General features: G+C 43.0%; 1 protein-coding gene across 2 annotated transcripts in view; it reads right to left on the bottom strand.

The window, feature by feature from the left end:
- The window catches only part of MPP1 (MAGUK p55 scaffold protein 1), a 920,179-nt gene that overhangs the window by 267,314 nt on the left and 632,471 nt on the right, over window positions 1-20,394 (bottom strand). For both annotated transcript variants that reach the window (XM_044057679.1, XM_044057678.1), the window contains exon 9: window positions 2,888-2,968. In XM_044057679.1, coding sequence (XP_043913614.1) covers window positions 2,888-2,968 — 81 coding nt within the window. The remainder of the gene's footprint in view (window positions 1-2,887; window positions 2,969-20,394) is intronic.

The raw sequence follows: 20,394 nt of genomic DNA, 5'->3' as shown, positions 1-20,394 counted from the left end.
TATCTCCTAGCGAATGTCTCATTTTTCTATCCAATTTCTCTTTATTAGATTGTCTCCATGGAGACATGAGGACCAGATACAAAATTGCTACTAAGCATACACTTATTTACTAGAAAAATGCCTTAAAATACTCAATATTCATTTTCATTTACTTCCTTTCTCTTAAAACGTGTTACTAGATCAGGCTAAGGGCAGTAATCCAGTCATTCATTCCCCCATGCAACAATGAGAAAAGCACATTAATTTTTCTTCTGTCATGCCCTTTTAACCAGATGTTTTGCATTGCAGTACCTACATTTCTTAAAACTGGACAAAGAGAAAGTGATAAGAAGGGAGAAAGTAAAAAAGAAAAAAAAATCAGGAGCACCAGTTTACAATAGTATCCCCATGAAAACTTTATAGCATGCAAAGAAAATCATATACTATAAAAATAGTACTATTAAGAAAAGAAATCTGTTTTACTTATAGTTAACCTTCTCTCGCCTCCCTTCCCTTAAAGTATTTTTCTGAACATTAATGACATGAAGTAGGACATACACTACAGAGTCCCACACAAGTCCAAAAAAGTCCAATATTTCTGGACTTTCTTGTTCTGTCATATTTCACAAATATAAGTCTTGCTTTATAATCCCATGTTTGTAAATTTCTAATTTACTGGTTTTACTCTTGTCCATCTCCATCTCCAAATCCTGTCTCTGTTTCATTTCCAATGTACTCTCAATTCTTCTAGTCCACTCTTGTGCTCCCTTCCTTCTCTCCAGCATTTTCTGTTAAACATTGAAAAGGGTTTCACTGCCACAGTCTCTCTGTGGTCTTTACTACCAGAAGAACAAGAAGCAACATCGCCTTCTGTTTCATAACTCAATTTTGTTGGACAAACTTCTCTATTTACTCCTTAGCATGTACTTCATCAAAAAAATTATTTGTCCTACCAGGGAAGGATATTTTGAAGATAGCTGGTTACAGCAGGTTGAATCTCATACCTGATTCTCGAAATTCCCTGAATAGTGGAATAAATTTACTCCTCTAATCATTCTTGACAAACAGTCTGCTGAGTCCCACTTTTAGTACTTTGTCCTTCCACAGTTTTGTCAGAATCAGCTCCTTCTGCTAGTAGGATTGCATCTTTAAGGTCTAGACGGCTTTCGCATAGCCAGGTTTGCAACATACACATGATGTGCCCTTTCAATTAACAACCCCTGCTGTGAAATGCCAGTCCAATTGCTTATTTGTGCTTTCATAAAATTAATTGTCTGTTCTTTCCAACTTCTGTGGTACAGCTGAAAATCTCAGGTTTTCCCTATGTACTCTGTCCTCTAATTATATTTATTTTTAAAACATCTCTTCCTGAGCAGTCTCATATTCAGCCAGCCTTTTCTTCATTTCAACCTCTGATTTATGCAGTTCTATCACCTCATCTGAATATCTGTTAAACGTTTCTTCCATTTTTTCCAGCCTTTTGTTGTTTGAGTTGATATACTTTATCAGTTAGTTTATTTTAACCAGGACTGTGTGCAATTGCCTTATACTTTCCTCTAGGATACTGGAAGTCATGTCTGGAGTTTGCACTGCTTTTTGCTAAACAGCTGCAGTACATTTCCCAGTCAGTGTTCTCTCCGCACCTTTTGTAGCTGATTTTCTTTCAAATCCTCTGTATTTCTTCTGTCCAGGCATCCAGGCAGTGCACTTACTAGCCAGTTACTGAAATTTACCCTGAAACACAAAAGTCCACTGGCCTTCTCTGCTAACTTTCTGTTTTCCCACTGGGCAAGATGGAATTAAGCTGTTACTCAATGTGCTGCCATCTTGGAAGTTGGTCTTTATGTCTAGTGGGATTCACTTCTGTGTGAAATACTGTGATGCCAGAGGGGAGGATCATGGTGGTTATCTAAACTCAAAAAAGAATTATGCTGCAAAAAGCAGAGGTATAATTATGACTCAGCAACTCTGTGTGAGACTAGGGAGTATCTGAAGAAAGAGAATAAAGGCAATTGCCTCAGGGGTGATACCATGACTATTTCTCTCTAAATGTTACTCTTCTCCAGTTTGTGTTATTGTTAACATCTGCATTTTTGTGATGCCATGTTCTATGTACGTATGTATGTATGTAAGGCAGCCTAGTTAGACTTTTTTAATAATGAAAAGTAAAATATAGCAGTACGTTTCTCTACAGAACTCTCATCACCCAGAAGTAAAGAACCTCCTAACAGTCATTGCCGTGAAGTAAATAAACCCTCACATATACACAAAAGCAAAACCATAAATTGAACATTGAATTTTTTTCCATTAAAATGTGCCTTCGTACTGTAATTTCTAGTGACGATCAATATGTATTGATACACAAATTCAATAATTGCATAATCTGTTACTGTGCTCTACTGCCTGTATTAGCAGAGTACAGCTAAAAAACATTCATATGAAGATAACATACCACATAATTGTACAATACAGTTTCTAAATTTAAATAAAACATAAAATTGGCTCTGTGGAGCAGAGGGATAAAGGTCTGATAATGGTACTTTGGTACGCATCAACATACTGAGAGGAACATGGTGGGGTTGAGTGACTGATTCCAACAACTCCATTTTGTCTGGAGAGAAATGTAAAGTGCATGTACACAGTTTTCCACAGAAAGTATGACTGAAACTGAACCACCATGATGCCCTGTCTGCCTTACCCAAGTTGAACTTTGACTTTGCTGTCCATGACCAGTGGCTAACCCCAGGAAAAAGTGATAGTCAGGGGACTAGTGGGGGGGTAAGGGGTGCTGAAATATGACTGAGATCTGTACCATAAAGAGGTAAAACTCAAAAAATAAAGCATAAAACTTAATTAAATTATGTGAAAAAATAATTATCAATAGCAAAACTCTTTAGTAAAATCTTACCTATCAGCACTAAGGTTTTCCTATGGAAACCAGGGATTTTCACCACTTCTTCATATGAAATCACATCCAGCTGATCAAAAACTGCAAGAAAGACAGACAGACAGACACGGTCATGACCTTTTAATGCATAACACTCCAAAATGTGAAGCACATAATCTGAAATGGTCTGACCAAATAAATGTAGTCAGTGCACTGTCACTCAATACATAGGGAGAACACAGTTTATAGCTCTTAGTGTGAGTTTATGTCAGTAACCATTTGAAATGTCAGGACTCTCTACAGTGAATCCTGAAATGTGGGGGCTGAATGGCCAAAAGAATGGACTTGCACATACTATGTCTGAGAAGCCATTTCTTGAATATCCCCTTTTCTCAGAGGTATGGCGATCTCGGAATTGGTACATATAAGTTTGGGGAGCTTGCAGTACTAAAAGTGGGAGACAGTAGAATGTTTGTGGAAAATGATTACTCACTGCACACCAGGAAGAACAGGAATACATTTATTCCACTAATCAGGGAATGCTGAGAGGCAGGCATGAGATTCAAACTGCTATATCCAAGTATTTTCAGAATATTCTTCCCTGGAGGGGCAAAATCACTTTTCGATGCAGAACATGCTAAGGAGGAAATACAAAAGGTCAACCAACAAAAAGTGAGCCTGTGAAACAGAAGGACATTCTGCTTCCTGTTCTTCTGGTAATAAAGACCACAGAGAGAGACTGTGTCAGTGGAACCTTTTCCAGTGTTTCAATGGAAAATGCTTGACAGACAAAAAAAAGCGCAAGAGTTGACTAGAAGAACCAAGTGTAAGCTGGAAAGGAAGTAGTGACTGGATTCGGGAGATGGAGATAAATAGGGATAAAACCAGCAACTCGGAAACTGACAAATAAATGTGGGATTATAATACGTTAATTATATTTGTCAAACAGGACAGAACGAGAAAATCTGGAAATATTGAATTTCTTTGACTTTCTAAAACTTATAGGGGACTCTGAAGCATATGCTCTACTTAATGTCATTAAAGTTTGGAGGAACACTTAGGAGAGGGGAAGAGAAAGGAAAAAGATAACTAAGTAAAACAAATGTTTGTTCTTAACAGTAATACATATATATATATATACAGTGCATGATGTCTGCATGCTATAAAGTTTTCTCAGTTATTTTCAAGTGTAATGGGAGTACTAAAGTAAAGAAGTGCTCCTGTTTTTTCCTTCTTTTCTCTTTCTCCTTTTTCAGTTTTAAGAAATGTAGGCACTGCAATGTAAAAAAACAAAGGAGAGTCTGTTCAAGAGTATGAAATAAGAAAATATGATGTGCTTTTTCTCATTCTTACATAGGGGAATGACTGGATTAAGGCTCCTTGTTTTGTCTAGTAGCAAGTTTTAAGAGAAAGCAAATAAATAAAAAAGAACACTGAACATAATAAAGGGCTCCTCTAGCAAATAAATAAATAAATACTTGTAGAAGCAACTCTGTACCTGGTTGTCATGTCTCCATGGAGACAATCTGATAAACAGCAATAAAAACAGAATACTTCTTTCTTTTAATGGCTTTCTTTCAAAGGCTAGGAGATAATACTTTCTGAAAGCATTCAAGTGTTTCCCATTATGGGACAGCAGTAAAGATAAGACAAAACCAGACAGGACTTAGTTGAACCACAGGCTGTACCATGCATCTTAGCATGGATAACCTTCCTTTTAGGTTAACCCAACTCTGTGAGTGTGTCAATTTGGGACACTTATTTATATTAGGAAAGTAAAACTTCAATATTTAAGATGTGCACAGTTTTGTGGGGGGGGGGGGGTTGTTTCTTTTAAAAAGAGCAAGAAGTTATGTACTCACCATAACGTTCGATGTATGTGGTCCATCTCACCTCACATTCTTACTCACGGGTTCGGAGCCGAGTATCAGCTCCGACTCGGCCAACTTTTTATTTTCTAGCATGAAGTCTCTAATTGGCTGGGCTAAACAGGTATCCCATATTGCACTGCTCCATAGCCCCAGATCTAGTTTGCAGCAATCCACAGTCACACCTCATGCACAACCACAATCCAGGAAGGTAGAACACTATCCAAGGTAGTGAAGAAAAAAACAACTAATATTGAAGGGTATTCAAGACCAATTATTGCTTCCAGATCCTCCAGGAAGGGGGCAGGTGGGAGGGTACATAAGAATGTGAGGCGAGATGGACCACATACATCGAACGTTATGGTGAGTACATAACTTCTTGATGTTATGTGGTCCAATCTCACCTATATTCTTTCTCACAGGACAGCGTCCCCAGCACCTCTATCCTGGGAGGCTCAAAGGAAGATACTCCTGAGAACTGTGGAACCAAATGAAGCCTGGCCCCTAGAAGCCACATCTAGTTTGTAATGAGTAATAAAGGTGTGTGGAGAAGCCCACATGGCCGCAGCACAAATATCATCCAAGGATAGTCTGGCATGGTAAGCCATTGAAGTGGAAACAGCCCTGGTAGAGTGAGCCTTGACAAAGAATGGTAGATCTCTGCCTGCTGACGAATAGATAAAGAAAATACAATCTGAAATCCATCTGGAAATTGTAATCTTAGCAATAGGGGAACCTGCTCTACTTTCTGAAAAAGACACAAACAGTTGGTCAGACTTCCGTAGTTGTTTTGTCCTGTGCAAGTAGAATCGTAATTGCCTGTGTACGTCCAACTGATGAAATTTAAACTCTGCCTTATTGGAAAATTGAGAAAAGAAAACTGGCAACTCAATAGACTGATTGAGATTAACAGTAGAAGTTACTTTAGGAAGGAAGGATGGATTAGGTCTCAAGGAAACCCTGTCCTTATGAAAGATTAAATATGGGGATTTGATGGACAGAGCTTGAATCTCCGACACCCATCTGGCTGATGTAATAGCTACTAAGAAGGCAGTCTTCCAAGACAGAAACTTTAACTCACAGGTGGCAGTCGGTTCAAAAGGTGAGGAAGTCAGGGCTTTCAAAACAAAGTTTAGGTCCCATGGCATGATAGGTTCTGACACAGGAGGCTGGAGTAACAAGGTGCCCTTCAAAAAGGCCTTACAGAGTTTATGGGCCATAAGAGAGGTATGAAAATTGGAAATAGCAGCCAGCTGGACCTTAATGGTAGCAGCAGCAGAACCCTGTTGAAAGAGCATGGATAAGAAATCCAAAACAGCAGGAATTGGGGCTGTGTAAGGGTCCAGTCCCTGGGCCGGAGCCCAAATGGAAAATCTTTTCCACTTGCTGGAATAAATCTTCCTGGTGGAAGACTTATGAGAAGAGGATAAGATATGCACTACCTCAGGTGAAAAATGATGAAGTCTGACTAACGATGGAAGTAGAATAGCCAGGCTGTCAAGCTGAGGGTCCGCAAGGAGGGATGGAACTGTCCCGAAATGTGTGTCAGTAGGTCTGGTACTCGGTCCAGAATCCAAGGACTGTCCACTGCGTATTGATGAAGAAAGGAGAACCAAACTTGGCGAGGCCAGTGTAGGGCAATTAGAATCATCTTGTTTCCCAAGGATATGGCTTTCTGAATCACTCTTGGTAACAGAGGAGACAGAGGGAAAGCATATAGTAGACCAGGGGGCCAATCATGGACTAGAGCGCCCCTGGGTGACTCCCCCTGTGGGGGGATCAGTGTAAAGTAGTTGCTGTACTTGGCATTGAGGGGATTGGCAAAAAGTTCACAGCAAGGCTGACCCCACCTGCTGAAAATCTGTTCTGCAACCCGGTGGTTCAGGGACCACTCGTAAGGCATCAGAATAGCTCTGCTCAGCCTGTCTGCTATCACATTGTCCTTCCCCGGAATGTGCGTTGCCACTAGAAACCATTGGGAAGACACTGCCCACTGCTACACTCGCATGGCCTCTCTGCACAGGGGATAAGATCTAGTTCCCCCTTGCTTGTTCAGGTACCACACAACGGACATGTTGTCCGAGTGAATTGCAATCGTTCCCAGAGGAAGAGAGCTCTGAAGTGCTCGCAACGCCAGTAACACCGCTCTCATCTCTAAAACACTGATGTGCAGATGTACCTCGTGATCTTGCCACGTGACTTGGACCGTCCTGCCAAGATAATGCCCCCCCCCATCTGGGAAGCATCCGTGGTCACCGTGGCAACAGGTGACATAGGAACAACTGGTTTTCCCTCGTCCAGACTGGTGGAACATAGCCACCAACGGAGGTCTTGTTTGCACTGATCTGTGAGAAGAATCAAGTGGGAAAGTGGAAATTCCTGAAAGGACCATTGGGCAAAGAAAAGCCACTGCAGAAGCCTCATGTGTAATCTGGCTAGAGGCACTAACATGATGGTGGCTGCCATGGATCCCAGGAGCTGGAGGACCCATCTGGCCTAAATGTTCCTGAGGGGTAACAATGCGTGAACCTGACTCTTGAACACTCCTATCCTTTCTTGGGGCAGGAACGGCCGCATTCAAATGGTGCCTAGCTCTGCACCTAGAAATGTGACACGCTGTGAGAGCAGCAAGGCAGACTTTCCCCAGTTCAAAATTCCTGGTCATTGACAGAGGGTAATGGTAGCTTCCCTGGCTCGAATGAGAAGATGCCTGGTGGGGTCGGTGAGCCAGTCATCCAGGTATGGAAACACTTGGAATCCTTGACGTCTGAGGTGCGCCGTCACCACCGCCAAACACTTGGTGAACACCCTAGGGGCTGTGGTGAGACCAAAGGGCAGGGCATGAAACTGGAAATGACTGGCTTCCAGCTGAAAACGTAAGTGAATCCTGGATGCCCTGTCCATTTTGATGTGGTAGTAAGCATCCTTGAGGTCGATGGAGCACATCCATACTTCTTTTCCCAGCAATGGAAAAATGGACTGGAGGGTGACCATTCGGAACTTGGACTTCAGAACATAGTGATTCAGTCGACTGAGATCCAGAATAGGTCTCAGGTCCCCTGTTCATTTCGGCACCAAAAAAGTCTTGAGTAAGTCCCTAATCTGATTTGGTCTGAGGGGACAGGTTGGATTACTCCTTTTTTGAGCAGCTTTGAGATTTCTAGTGCTGCTTAATCCCTTTGACTGGGTGGAACGTCTGGGATTCTCTTGACTGGAGGGGGCTCTGATAAAAAGGGAATGGTATAACCTCCGGTAACTATTGAAAGCACCCATCGATCCTGGGTGATGCTCCCCCAGGCTTCCGGGTACAACGAAATATGGCCCCGACTGGTTCCGGAATAGCACAGTCGGGCAAAGCATCAGGAACGATGGTAGGAAGACCCGCGAAAGGAATCACAGTCTCCCGAGTTGCGGGGGCCTCCTCTGCCCCTGGGATAACGTCTTCCAGATTAGCCTCCCCCTCCTCTGCCTCTGGAGGGGGACTCACCTTGAGCTGCAGGGAAAGACTTCTGTGATTTTTTGAACCACATTTTCCCTCCTCTCTGAGCCTTGGGGTAAGGCCTCGAAGGGAGGGAAAAATGGACCCCTACGGCAGACAGGGTCTTTCCCTCTTGCTCGCATCTGGTTAGGGTGTCTTTCAATTTGGTCCTGAAGAGTGAGGACCCATCAAAGGGGGCATCAGTGAAGGAAGACTTGAAGGCCTCTGCGAAGTGACACAGGTGCATCCAGGCTTGCCTCCTGAGGGCTACTCCTGAGCTAGCTGCCCTACTCGCTCCTTCGGCTGCGTAAGACATGAGCCTCATGGATGAGTTGACAATCGAACCAAGGGTAGACAACTGGGCGTTAACAGTCTGCGCTAACGCCTCAAGTACGTTACGAACTCCTTAAGGAGATCTCTCTGGAGCCGAGTAAAATGACAAAGGTAATTCAGCAACCATAGGGTAAAGGTCGCTGAAGAAAGGGTACGCTTCCCATACCGGTCCATACTCCTGGACTCCTTGTTAGGAGGATGGACGGAGGAAGAAGACTCGGCTACCTCCTGCTGAGTGGCCGCCGCCACCACCATGGCATCTACAGAAACCCCTTTGGACAGGAACTCCTTCCCCGGGGGAGCTGAAAGAAACTTATTCGTTCATCTGGGTACTGGTTCCACGGAATCAGGATTCTCCCACGCCCTTCGACAAATTAAATCCAGGAGCTCGTCGAAGGGTGGAGACACCAAGGAGGCGGAGGGTTGAGCACGAAAGGCCTTGAGGAATACCGACTCCTCCTCAGAGGGGGTCTTGGACGGCCAGTCGCCTCTCTGCTTCAAAATCTCCAGGATGTCGGAGAAAGAGACATCATCGGAGGACGACTTGGGGGACCCCTCTGACTCCTTGAGGTCGGTATCAGAAGTGAGAGACTTGTCCTGGGAGTCTATGTGCTTCCTCTTGCACAACTTCTTTCTTGGGGGCTCCTCAGGCACAGACTCCGAGGGGCCCTCAGAAAGTTGGGGACCACTCATGGGGGTATCCCCAGACCTTTGGGCTCCGCCATCTACTGATAGGGGGACATCAGAGGCTCTAGCTGGGGTAGAAGGTGACGGAATGACCGATCCAGGTGATGTAACTGAAGATCTGGCCAGTGCGCTCCTCATGGCCTTGAAGACGGGTCCCCCCGAATCCGAGGACTGACCAGCCTCCGAGGCCATGACCAGAGTCAGGGTTCCCCAAGCTGAAGCACCGAGAGGGAGGCTCGGAACTGACAGGAGTCCCGAAGTATCCCCCTCGGCCCCGACAGAGGAAACCCGAGTTCCGAAACCAGAGGATGGAGCCAACATAGTTGGAGCCGACGTCAGCACCGATAAACCCTTGAGGGGTATAGGAGCCGGCACAAGAACATCACTCAGAGCTGAGCACTCCGGCTCCGAAGACAAGGAAGTGCTCGGAGGAGGAACCATCGGTACAAGCATCGGGACAGGCTCTGGAGCCGATTGGGTCGGAGCCGAAAATAATTTTGCTAACACCGGCGACTGCAGGAGCCTCTGAACCACCCTATCCACATCCAAATCAGACAGCCTGGAGGATTTGGAGGAAAGAGATGGAGATTGGGATATCCTGTCTGGAGACCCATGCCTAACACTGGGCGACCGGCTCCGAATGGGTTCCAATAGAATTGGAGCTGAGGTCGATTCCAGCACAACAGATACCTCCTGCGGCCCCGAGGACAGAGGAGCCGAGGGGGTAGCATCCAATTTAGAAGTCTTCTCCGGAGGCTCTGTGGAGACAGATGGAGCCAGAGATCTCTTCTTAGCCTTAGAAGCCTTAGACTTAGACTGAGAACTCGAGGAACAGTCTAAAGACTCCTGAAAAGAAGGTTTTAGAAGACCCTTCAGTATAAGTTTGTTTTTCCTTTCCTGTAACACCCTCAGACTGAAGGCGTGACAAAAACTACAGGACACTTGTAAATTAATTGCCCCTAGGCAGTATACACAAACTGAATGTCCATCAGTAATGGACATCTTGTAGTTACATTTGGAACATTTCTTAAACCCCAGAGGTTTATGTTCCTTTTGATCCTTAGACATCTTAACTGAGATTGGTACACCAATAAACACACACAAGCCACAGCACCTGGGAAAAAAACGGCAAGGCGGGAAACTAATGCCACAAGAAACAGCCAAAGAATCTCTAATTCAAACGGTTCTTTGGGAGTTTACACTCACTTTAAAACAGCGGGAAAAACACTACTCTCTACACAGAAGAATCAGAAATAAATTTTACACAAAATAAGGAGGACTAGGTCCTCTAATTTAAACGGGCCTAGCCCGCCGGAACAGAAGGGATACCCAAAACACTCTCACAACAATTTCAGAACAACGAAGAAGGAAAAATAGCTATTAAAATAGCTTTTGTTTGAAAAACCACAATTTTCTGAGGGAAAAAGAAGTTTTAAAGTTACTTAGCCACAGCCAAGTGAGACCATGTCCTAGCTACACGAGCGGCAAATGAGATCTGGGGCTATGGAGTAGTGCAACATGGGATACCTGTTTAGCCCAGCCAATTAGAGACTTCATGCTAGAAAATAAAAGTTGGCTGAGTCGGAGCCGATACTCGACTCCGAACTCATGAGTAAGAATGTAGGCGAGATTGGACCACATAACATACATTGTTATTAAATTATCATGTATGACAGAGACAGTCTTACATTTATATAAATGAAAATAAGCCATACTGACACAATCTCAGTTGCAAACATTATAGATTATAAACCATGGTGACACAACAGTAGCTGAAAACATTATGCATCACTTATAACATATCCAGTCATTGTCAGTCGCCCATTACATAGCTCATTCAGTTCCTGCCTTCTTTTAAACCTCGTTCCTCCTCTGCATTTATTAATCCCATACTTCCCATTTCTTCCTATGTAATTTGCTCCCATCCTTTTCTAAAGATCCCAATTCCAGTCATTTTATCTCTGTTACTATCTTCGTTACGTCTAGTAAAGTTGGTTTAGATTTTCATTTCCATTTTCTAGTAATTGCTTTTTTGGCAGCCATCACAATTAGACTCAACAAGGCTTTACTAGGTCTAGGCAAGTCTGATTCTGTATCATAGCTCAAAAAAATAATTTCCTTAGTTACACCAATTTACTCACCCTGCATATCTGATAGAGCAGTCTGCAGGGAATCTTTAAAGTCTGCCAACTCATTACACTCTCAGAAAATAGGTTCCCATTTACTTCTTTCTTCCTCATCACACCGCCAACATTTGCTGTCTACCTGAGAAAAAATTATTTGGAGTCTACGTGGGGTATAACAATACCTAGGTAAACACTTCCAAGCAAACATCCTAAATTTTCTAGACTTTGTTGCATATTTGGGAGACATACATATATCCCCCATCGTTTCTTTGTGGATTGACTATCCAATCTCTCTTCCCAATCCTTTCCATCATTCTCTGACTGATTCTACCAATGCTGGTCTTTCATTTAGGACCCCCTCATTTCTTTCTCTTAGCCTATACTCTGATATTAATCCTTGATAGGGAAGGCAATCTCTAACCTGCAGTCCAAATAAGTTCTTGGCATCTTCCCATTCTATTACCTTTACATCTTTAATTATTTGCTCCAAATACCTTGGTTCCTTTACCATGTTTTCTCCATAAATTTTAGCCCCCTCTTGCCTATTGTCTGTATCCCTAATTGCAGTCATCCCTATTGGCAGAATCTCCTTTCTGCATTCCTGTATTGGCTTACTTCTTAAAATACTTTCTGCTACTTTATGAATATAATATTCTGTATGATTACTGTTGTTCTCCTTAAAGGTCTACATCCAAAATCCCTGTCTCTCCTTGTTTCTTGAACTTCCCCATTTCATCATCATCCCTTTCCACTTTGAATTACAGTTTTCTGTTTGTGCTATGTATAGGAGCTTTACCTGTGTAGCTCTGAAATAGCCCTTCAAATTGGGTAATCCCAAACAGCCTCATTCAGTTGGAAGAATCAGCTTATCCCACTTGACTCTTGCCATCTTCCACTTCCAGATATAATCCTTCAGCTCTTTATTAACTGCTATCCACAACTTCTCCTTTGGTTGATAAACCTATGCCTGGCCTGTGTATAAGACTAAAGGGACTGAAACATTTTAACTGATTGTACATTGCAATCCATACCCATGTAACAGAGCTTCCAAATTCTTAGTTTTTGTATTACGTTTTGTTTATTCTCTTCCTCCTTATCCTGAGCTGCCACACCAGAATCCTTTTTAATCTGTACTCCTAAGTACTTCATTTTATCATGTTCCCATAAATATGGATATTGCTGAACCAATTTGTGTGTGGGTGCATAATTTACACCTATTGCCTTTGTTTTAGCTTTATTAATTTTGCATCCTGAAGAGATATGAAAGTGCCTCAACATGTTCAAGGCAGCGAAAAATGGTGTAGCGTTATGAAAACAACCAAACAAGCAAACATAAAAAAAACTGCAATTCACAAAGAAACAATGGGGGATATATGTATGTCTCCCAAACATGCAACAGTCTAGAAGATTTAGGATCTTTGCTTGGAAGTGTTTACATAGCCCAAGTAGGCTCCAAAGAATTTTTCCTCAGGTAGACAGTAAATGTTAGAGGTATGATGGGAAAGAAAGAGGTAACTAAGAACATATTTTCTGGGAGCATAAAGAGTTGGCAGACTTTAAATATTATCTGCAGACTACTCTGTCAGAGATACTGGGTGAGCAAACTGGTGTAACTAAGGAAATGATTTTTTGAGATATGACACAGAATCAGAATTGCCAAGACATAGTAAGGCCTTGCTGAGTCTAATTATGGTGGCTGCCAAAAAAGCAATTACAAGAAGATGTAAATAAAAGTCTAAACCAACTTTACTAGAAATAGTGAATATAGTAACAGAGATAAAACAACTGGAACTGGGCTCTTTATAAAAGGACAGGAGCAAATGACACAGGAAAAATGGGAATTGTGAGAACGATACATACAGGAGAGGAATGAGGTTTAAAAGAAGGCAGGATTTTAATGAGCTACATAATGCATGCCTGATAATGACCGAGTAGATTATAAACGGTGTATAATGTTTGCAACTAAAATGATGTCAGTATGGTTTGTGATGTATAATGTTTGCAACTAAAATGATGTCAGTATGGTTTGTGATGTATAATGTTTGCAACTAAAATTATGTCAACATGGTTTGTTTTCATCTATATAAATGTATGATTGTCTATGTCATATGTGATTATTTAATAAAGATGTTTCTTGCTTAAAAAAAAATAAGAATGAAGTAGCATAACTTTAAGAGGCCACAAACACTGCAGTAACAAGTACAGTAGTGCACATATTCAGCACTGACAGAAAATGCCATAAATATAACCAGGCTAACACATGATTAAGTTACGACAGCGAGTATGCAGGCCTTAGGATCAATTATTTACTGACCCTGCCAGTCACACTGCATGTGTCTGACTTCAGAATACAACATATCAATGACCCTGCCAGTCATACTGCATGTGTCTGACCTCAGAATAAAACATATCAATGACCCTGCCAGTCACACTGCATGTGTCTGACCTCAGAATAAAACATATCAATGACAGTGAGACATGAGTGCAGCAAGGCAGCCTTATTACTAGAACACATGACTAGGACACTGTGACTACAGATCTGTGCCATTTCTACAGTAACTCATGAATGGCACTGTTGCATCAGTGGTGCAAACATCCAACATTTCTACGCTAAATGATAACTGACACCAGAACAGAAAGATTGCAAAAGGGGTTTCCCCTGCTATACCATTTACCCCTAAGTTATGACAGTAACCTATGAAAAGTGACCCTGCATTAGTCGTATTGCAAGCTTTGATCATTTCAAGCACAACTCGTGAATTCTGCACAAACGCACACACACAGACACCCACACACACAAGCACATATACAAACACAGACACACACACTCACACAAGCATGTATACAAACACACACACACGCATGCACACAAGCACATATACAAACACAGACACACACACTCACACAAGCATGTATACAAACAAACACACGCGCGCACACACACACACACACACACACACACACACACACACACACACACACACACACACACACTACTACATTACAGACCATGCTTCCAGTACTGCTAAAACAACAGAACTGATACAGCTCCATTTGCACAGCATAACCCACCCATTAAAACCACATTTCATGAGTGACACAGCTGTATAGCAAATGACATAGAATTAAAATGTTTCATAACTTATACTCACAATGTGTAACAGCCCATTACCAAAATATGCCACACCTGACATTACACTGCATGTGACTAGGGATCCGAATGCAGAGGTGATAAATCGGCAAGCAAAGGAGAGTTGTACTGCTGGAACTGAATGCATCCTCAAGTCTTGGTGAGTACCTTCATGAGGCGGCACTGATATATTGATTGCACTTTATATAACATATATCAAGGACAGAAGTAGGTTAAAAAACAAAAAAGAGAGCTGGATACACAAGTCCCAGGATAAAAAAGTATCCAATCCTGACAGGCACACTGGTGCCAGGACTTGAAAAAAAAATGACTGTAGAATATTCAAAAAGTACAGTTTTGTACCTACCATAAATGTAGATGTTCGAGTGTTCACCTTGCTGCAGTCATCACACTTGGGTTATCCTGCCATCAGGCGGTCCCGCAGTCGTCCCGAATTCCAAAGTCTTGGTCCGGCGTTGGTTGCTGTCGCTTCTTCCCTGACGTCAGTGCACCAGGGGTATATAAGAGGCATCCGATGCCATTTTCTTCAGTTTTTCTTGCCCCAGGTGTCAGGTGCCCCTAATAGGTAGGCAAAATATATATATACATATAGCTATATAAAAATAAAACAAAACCCTTAGGCACAAGCAAATACACCACAGAGGTAGTATAGGATAGAGTGGTAGAGATAAGTTCAGCTAGTTCAGAGGGGATGGAGGGAGGGTAACTTGGACTGCAGCAGGGTGAACACTCGAACATCTACATTTATGGTAGGTACAAAACTGCATTATGTTCATCGTGTTACCCTGCTGCAGTCATCACACTTGGGTTGAATCCCAAAGCTAAGGATGGGAGGTGGAGTCAGACAGGATTAGAAGAAGCTAGTAAGCCCTGCAAAACTGCAGTGGCAAAACCAGCTCTAGTCTTAGAGTATAGAGGTAAGTGATAGCGTTTGGTGAAGGTGTGCACTGAACTCCAAATAGCAGCTTCCAGAATATCCTTGTTTGGCACTCCCATGAGAAAGGCTGCTGATGTAGCTGTAGCCCTGGAGGAGTGGGACCTAATGTTAGCAGGTACTGGTTTCCCATGATGTATGTAGCAAAAACGTATGCAATGCCCTATCCATTTTGAAATGGTCTGTTTTGAGATAGCGTTTCCTTGTGATCCTGTGGCATAGGCTACAAAAAGCTGGTCAGTTTTTCTGAAAGCCTTAGTTTTATCCAAGTAGTAACGTAATTGCCTGTGAATGTCCAAAGAGTGCAGCAGTCTTTCTCCTTTGTTCTGGGGATTGGGAAGAAGGTGGGCAAGTGAATGGTTTGGTTTAGGGCCACACTGGATACCACCTTTGGCATAAAGGAAGGGTTAGTTCGTAGAGAGACTCTGTCTTGATGAAAAATGATGAAAGGTTCCACGGCCATTAGTGCCTGTAGCTCTGAGACTCTTCTAGCTGAGGTTATTGCTAGTAGTAGGGCAGTTTTCCATGAAAGAAATTTTAAGTCAGCTGAAAAAGCTGGTTCAAAGGGCGGCAGTGTAAGCTTTTCCAGAACAAAGTTGAGATCCCAAGTAGGTGTTGGAGCTCTCCTTGGCAGTCTTAAGTTCTTAGCCCCTCTGGGGAACTGTCTTAGGAGTGGATGTGAGAATAAAGGAGGATCTGTGCTGTAATGAGCTGAAATTGCTGAGGCGTGGATCTTAATAGATGAAAAGGAAAGTCCTTTGTGTAACATCTCAGTTAAATATTGTAGAATCTGAGGAATGTTTGGATCAAGGAGGTTTAGGCCTTTAGCCTGGTTCCAGATGCAAAATCTTTTCCATTTGTCTGAATAGGTTTTCCTGGTGCTGGGCCTCCAGAATGACATCCATAACAGCTTTGGATAAAGGTGTTGGCTGGTTGTTTAGGTAATTTGCCATGCAGCCAGGTTTAAAGTCTTGAGCTGGCTGTGTAGAATCTGATGGTCTCGCTGGGTGAGCAGGTGAGGAATTTGTGGCAAAATCCATGGTGGGCCATTTGCCATGTTCCTTAAAATTGGGTACCAATGCTGGCGTGGCTAGTCTGGTGCAACGAGTATCATTTGTGGCCTCTCTAATCTGACTTTCAGCAGTACCTTTGCTAGAAGAGGTAGTGGAGGGAAGGCATACACTGTTAATGTTTTCCAACTGAATGAGAGAGCGTCCACTTTCCAAGCTAGTGGATGGAAGGTCCTTGTGCAAAATTTTTGAAGTTGGTGGTTGTGGGGGCTTGCAAACAGATCTATGTCTGGGTGTCCCCATTTTTGAGCTATCATTGCAAATACTTGTGGATCTAGTTACCATTTGTGTGGATCCATGATGTTTCTGCTTAGGTTGTCTGCCAATGTGTTTTTCTTTCCTGGCAGGAATTGTGCTTGTAATTGAACCTGGTAAGACAGTGCAGTGTTCCACAAGGTCATTGCTTGCCTGCATAGAGGGTAGGAATGTGTGCCCCCTTGCTTGTTTATGTACCACATGACTGTGGTATTGTCCGTCTTTATTATTAGTGGTCCTGGGTGTAGAAGGTCCCTGAAAGCTGTTAGGGCATTCTGTACTGCTAGCATTTCTTTTTGATTGATATGCAGATGCCTCTGATCTGTAGTCCATTTGCCCCAAATGCACTGCCCTGCCATGTGTGCTCCCCAGGTATAGTCCGATGCATCTGTTGTCATAGTTTGCCTGGCTGTGGGTAAGGTGAAAGGCTGACCCTTGTTGAGGTGACATGCCTGTGCCCACCATAGAAACTCCTGTTGAAGGCAGGGAATGAGTGGTATCATTGTTTCCAAGCTGTGGCTGTGCTGAGTCCATACACTTTTCAGGTACCATTGTAATTTCCTCATATGCAGTTTTGCAAATGGTATTAGTAGTATGCAAGATGCCATGAATCCCAAGGCCTGCAGAATTTTTCTTGCAGGGAGTTGCCATTATTTTGAAATATTGAAACAGCTGTCATTGCTTGTCTGGTGTGAGATAAGCCATCTGGGCCATTGTATTCAAGCTGGCACCCAGGAATATTATGTTTTGAGAGGGCACTAGTTTTGATTTCTTTTCGTTTGCTGTGTACCCTAGGCAACTTAGAAGGTGTTTGACATACGCCAGATGCTTTAAAAGAATGTCCTTGCTTTCTGCTTGAATAAGGCACTCATCCAGGTATGGGTATACCTGAATTCCTCTTTGTCTGCAGTACGCAATTACTGGTGCCAGGCATTTTGTGAAGACCCTGGGTGCAGTAGATAAGCCAAAGGGCAGTGCAGAGAATTGATAATGCGTTGAACCTGCAATAAAGCGGAGGTATCTTCTGCAATTTTGTCTGAAAGGGGCATGCAGGTATGCCTCCTTGAGGTCCAAAGTGACTAGCCAAGCATTCTTGCCCAGCATGGGAAGACGCTGCTGTAGTGTTAGCATCTTGAATTTTGGTACTTGTAGATAGGTGTTCAGAATTGAAAGATCCAGAATGGGTCTCCATGCTTTGTCCTTTCTTGGGACTAGGAAGAGTCTTGAGTAAAATCCTTGTCCTTGCTCCTGAGTAGGTACCTGTTGAATGGCTCTCATGTTCATGAGAGCTGTAATTTGTTTTTGTGCCTCTGCCCATTGATTTGGTGGCAGGTTTGGCATTCCTTTGATCCTTGGTAAGGTATGAAAGTGGAATCTGTATCCTTGAGAGACAATGTTTAGAACCCATTTGTCTTTTGTGATGATGTGCCAGTTGTCTGAAAAAAAATGCTAGTTTTCCTTCCAAGGGAGTTGCCAGGAGAGATTTGCTTGGTAGTTTGAGGATAGAGTCATTGTGTTTGTCTTCTGCTAGCTTGGGGCCTGTCTTCTCCTCCTTTCTGGGTAGCAGAACCCCATTGGCGAGGTTTGTAAGGGCCCTGTGACTGACCTCTGCCCCTTGGGCGTCTGTATTTGCCCCTCTGTGATCTGTCTGAAGCTGGAAAGGACCAGTTTTTTGTTGGCCAATTTCTGCTGAAACGAGGGGGTTGTACCTGCAAAAAATCCTTGACCATTTGCATAGACTTTGCCTTATCCTCCATTTTCTTTAAAACCTCTTCTGCTTTGACACCAAATAATACAGCCTGCTGTAAAGGTGCATCAAATAATTTTGCTTTAACATGGTCAGGGAGGGTTTGTTCTTTTAACCAAGCATGTCTACGTATGACAGAGCCAGTAACAGCTGCTCTACAAGAAGCTTCCAATGAATCAAATCCGCATTGTAAAGTATGTTTGCCCACCTGTTCAGCTGCATGCAACAGATCCTGCATTTCCTTGAATTCAGGCTGTTCTGAATGTGTGCTCATTTTTTGTTTTAACTGAGACATCAGGAATTATTGATATTTCAACATGTGAAACTGACAATTTAATGCTCTCATAGCCAGAGTTGCTGAGGTGTACATTTTCTTTCCCCATCTATCTAGTGCTCTGGAATCCCTTTCAGAGGGCACAGGATTTTTAGCCATAGAAGCTTTTGCTCCCTTAGGACCCTGGGAAATTTTTTCTGGGTCAGCTACAGGGCTTTTATAAAGGAATTTGTGTGAGTCAGGTACTATGTAGTATCTGTCTGGTTTGGCTGGAGCAAGAGGAAGAGAGTCTAGATTTAAACTAGACTCCAAGTAAACATCATCCACAATATCTAGAACAGGAGGGATAGCAAGAGGTCTGTGCTGGTGTAGTAAAAGGAACTCTCGGAGCCTTTTCTTAGAATCTGAGTAATCCTGGCCTTCCCAGTGGAAATGTTCCCTCATGGTATGTAAAGTTTCCCCAAAGGAGTAGTCTTCAGGAGGAGATGCTGAGGGAATAGAGTCTTTAGCATCAGAATCTAATCCTGTTCCTCAGAAGAATCTGAGGAGAGAGAAACCTGGTCAGAGGATGCATAATCCTCCTCTTGTCTTGGTCTTTTATCAGGTGGGGATGAGAACCCCTGATAAGGGTAATCAAATCTTCAGCCATCTTAAGCATCTGTTTCTTAGGCATGGGGCCTTGAACTGTAGACTGATGTACAGTTTTCTTTGGTTTTAAAGGAGTTTTAAGTTTAGCATAAGATTTAATGGTGAGTGTAGTTGGTCTGAAGACACTTTCTGCGACCAAAGGTGTTTCTGTTGCACCGGTGTCTAGTTCTGCTCCGGTGTCGGTAGATGGCTGCGTGAGCCTAGTAGACTCCGCTTAGAAATCCGTAGCTGTCTGGGGTTCCAGCTCTGCGGTCTTCAGCGGCTGTGTAGGCGTCTCACTGAAAACCGGAGAACCGGCGAGAGGCCCAGCAGAGGCCTCGGTGTCTGGCTTATTCCTAGGCTGCCTGTCCTTATCCTTGCGTTTTTTATGAATGGCGGTCGTCGGCTGCTCCGACGGCATGATATAATTAAATTTCCTACCAAAGTAATGCCGTGCAAAGTCAAAACGGCATTTGATAGTTTGTTTATTAAACCTAGCGCAAAACCGACAACCTGTGATGTCGTGGTCTGGGCCTAGGCAAGGAATACAGTAGGAATGGAAGTCCTTATGAGGTATTTGCTTCCCACAAGAAATGCAGTTGTTAACTTTTTCTGACATCGGACTGAGGCAAGAAAATGTTTCCCAACAGGGTACTTAGCTTTATTGAAGACTTTGGACTGAAATTCAAATCGAAAATCTCAGGTGTCGGCCGACTGGCACTTGCGAACTGCTTCTGCTTCGGGCACCGCGCGGCAAGAAAGACTTTGGAATTCGGGCCGACTGCGGGACCGTCTGACGGCAGGACAACCCAAGTGTGATGACTGCAGCAGGGTAACACGATGAACATCAGTGGGTTAGATGTTTCCTTCCCTGTTGTAGAAGGAAGTAGCAGTCCACAAAAATCACAAAAACTGATAGGCCAAAAAAAAAACATAAAGATGATAGAGTGGACTATTGTCGATAAGAAAGAAATTATG

The sequence above is a fragment of the Protopterus annectens genome, chromosome 15.part0 (genome assembly GCF_019279795.1).
Source record: "Protopterus annectens isolate FY-2018-M chromosome 15.part0, PAN1.0, whole genome shotgun sequence".
Taxonomy (NCBI): Eukaryota; Metazoa; Chordata; order Ceratodontiformes; family Protopteridae; genus Protopterus; species Protopterus annectens.
This window is presented reverse-complemented; position numbering and strand designations above follow the sequence as displayed.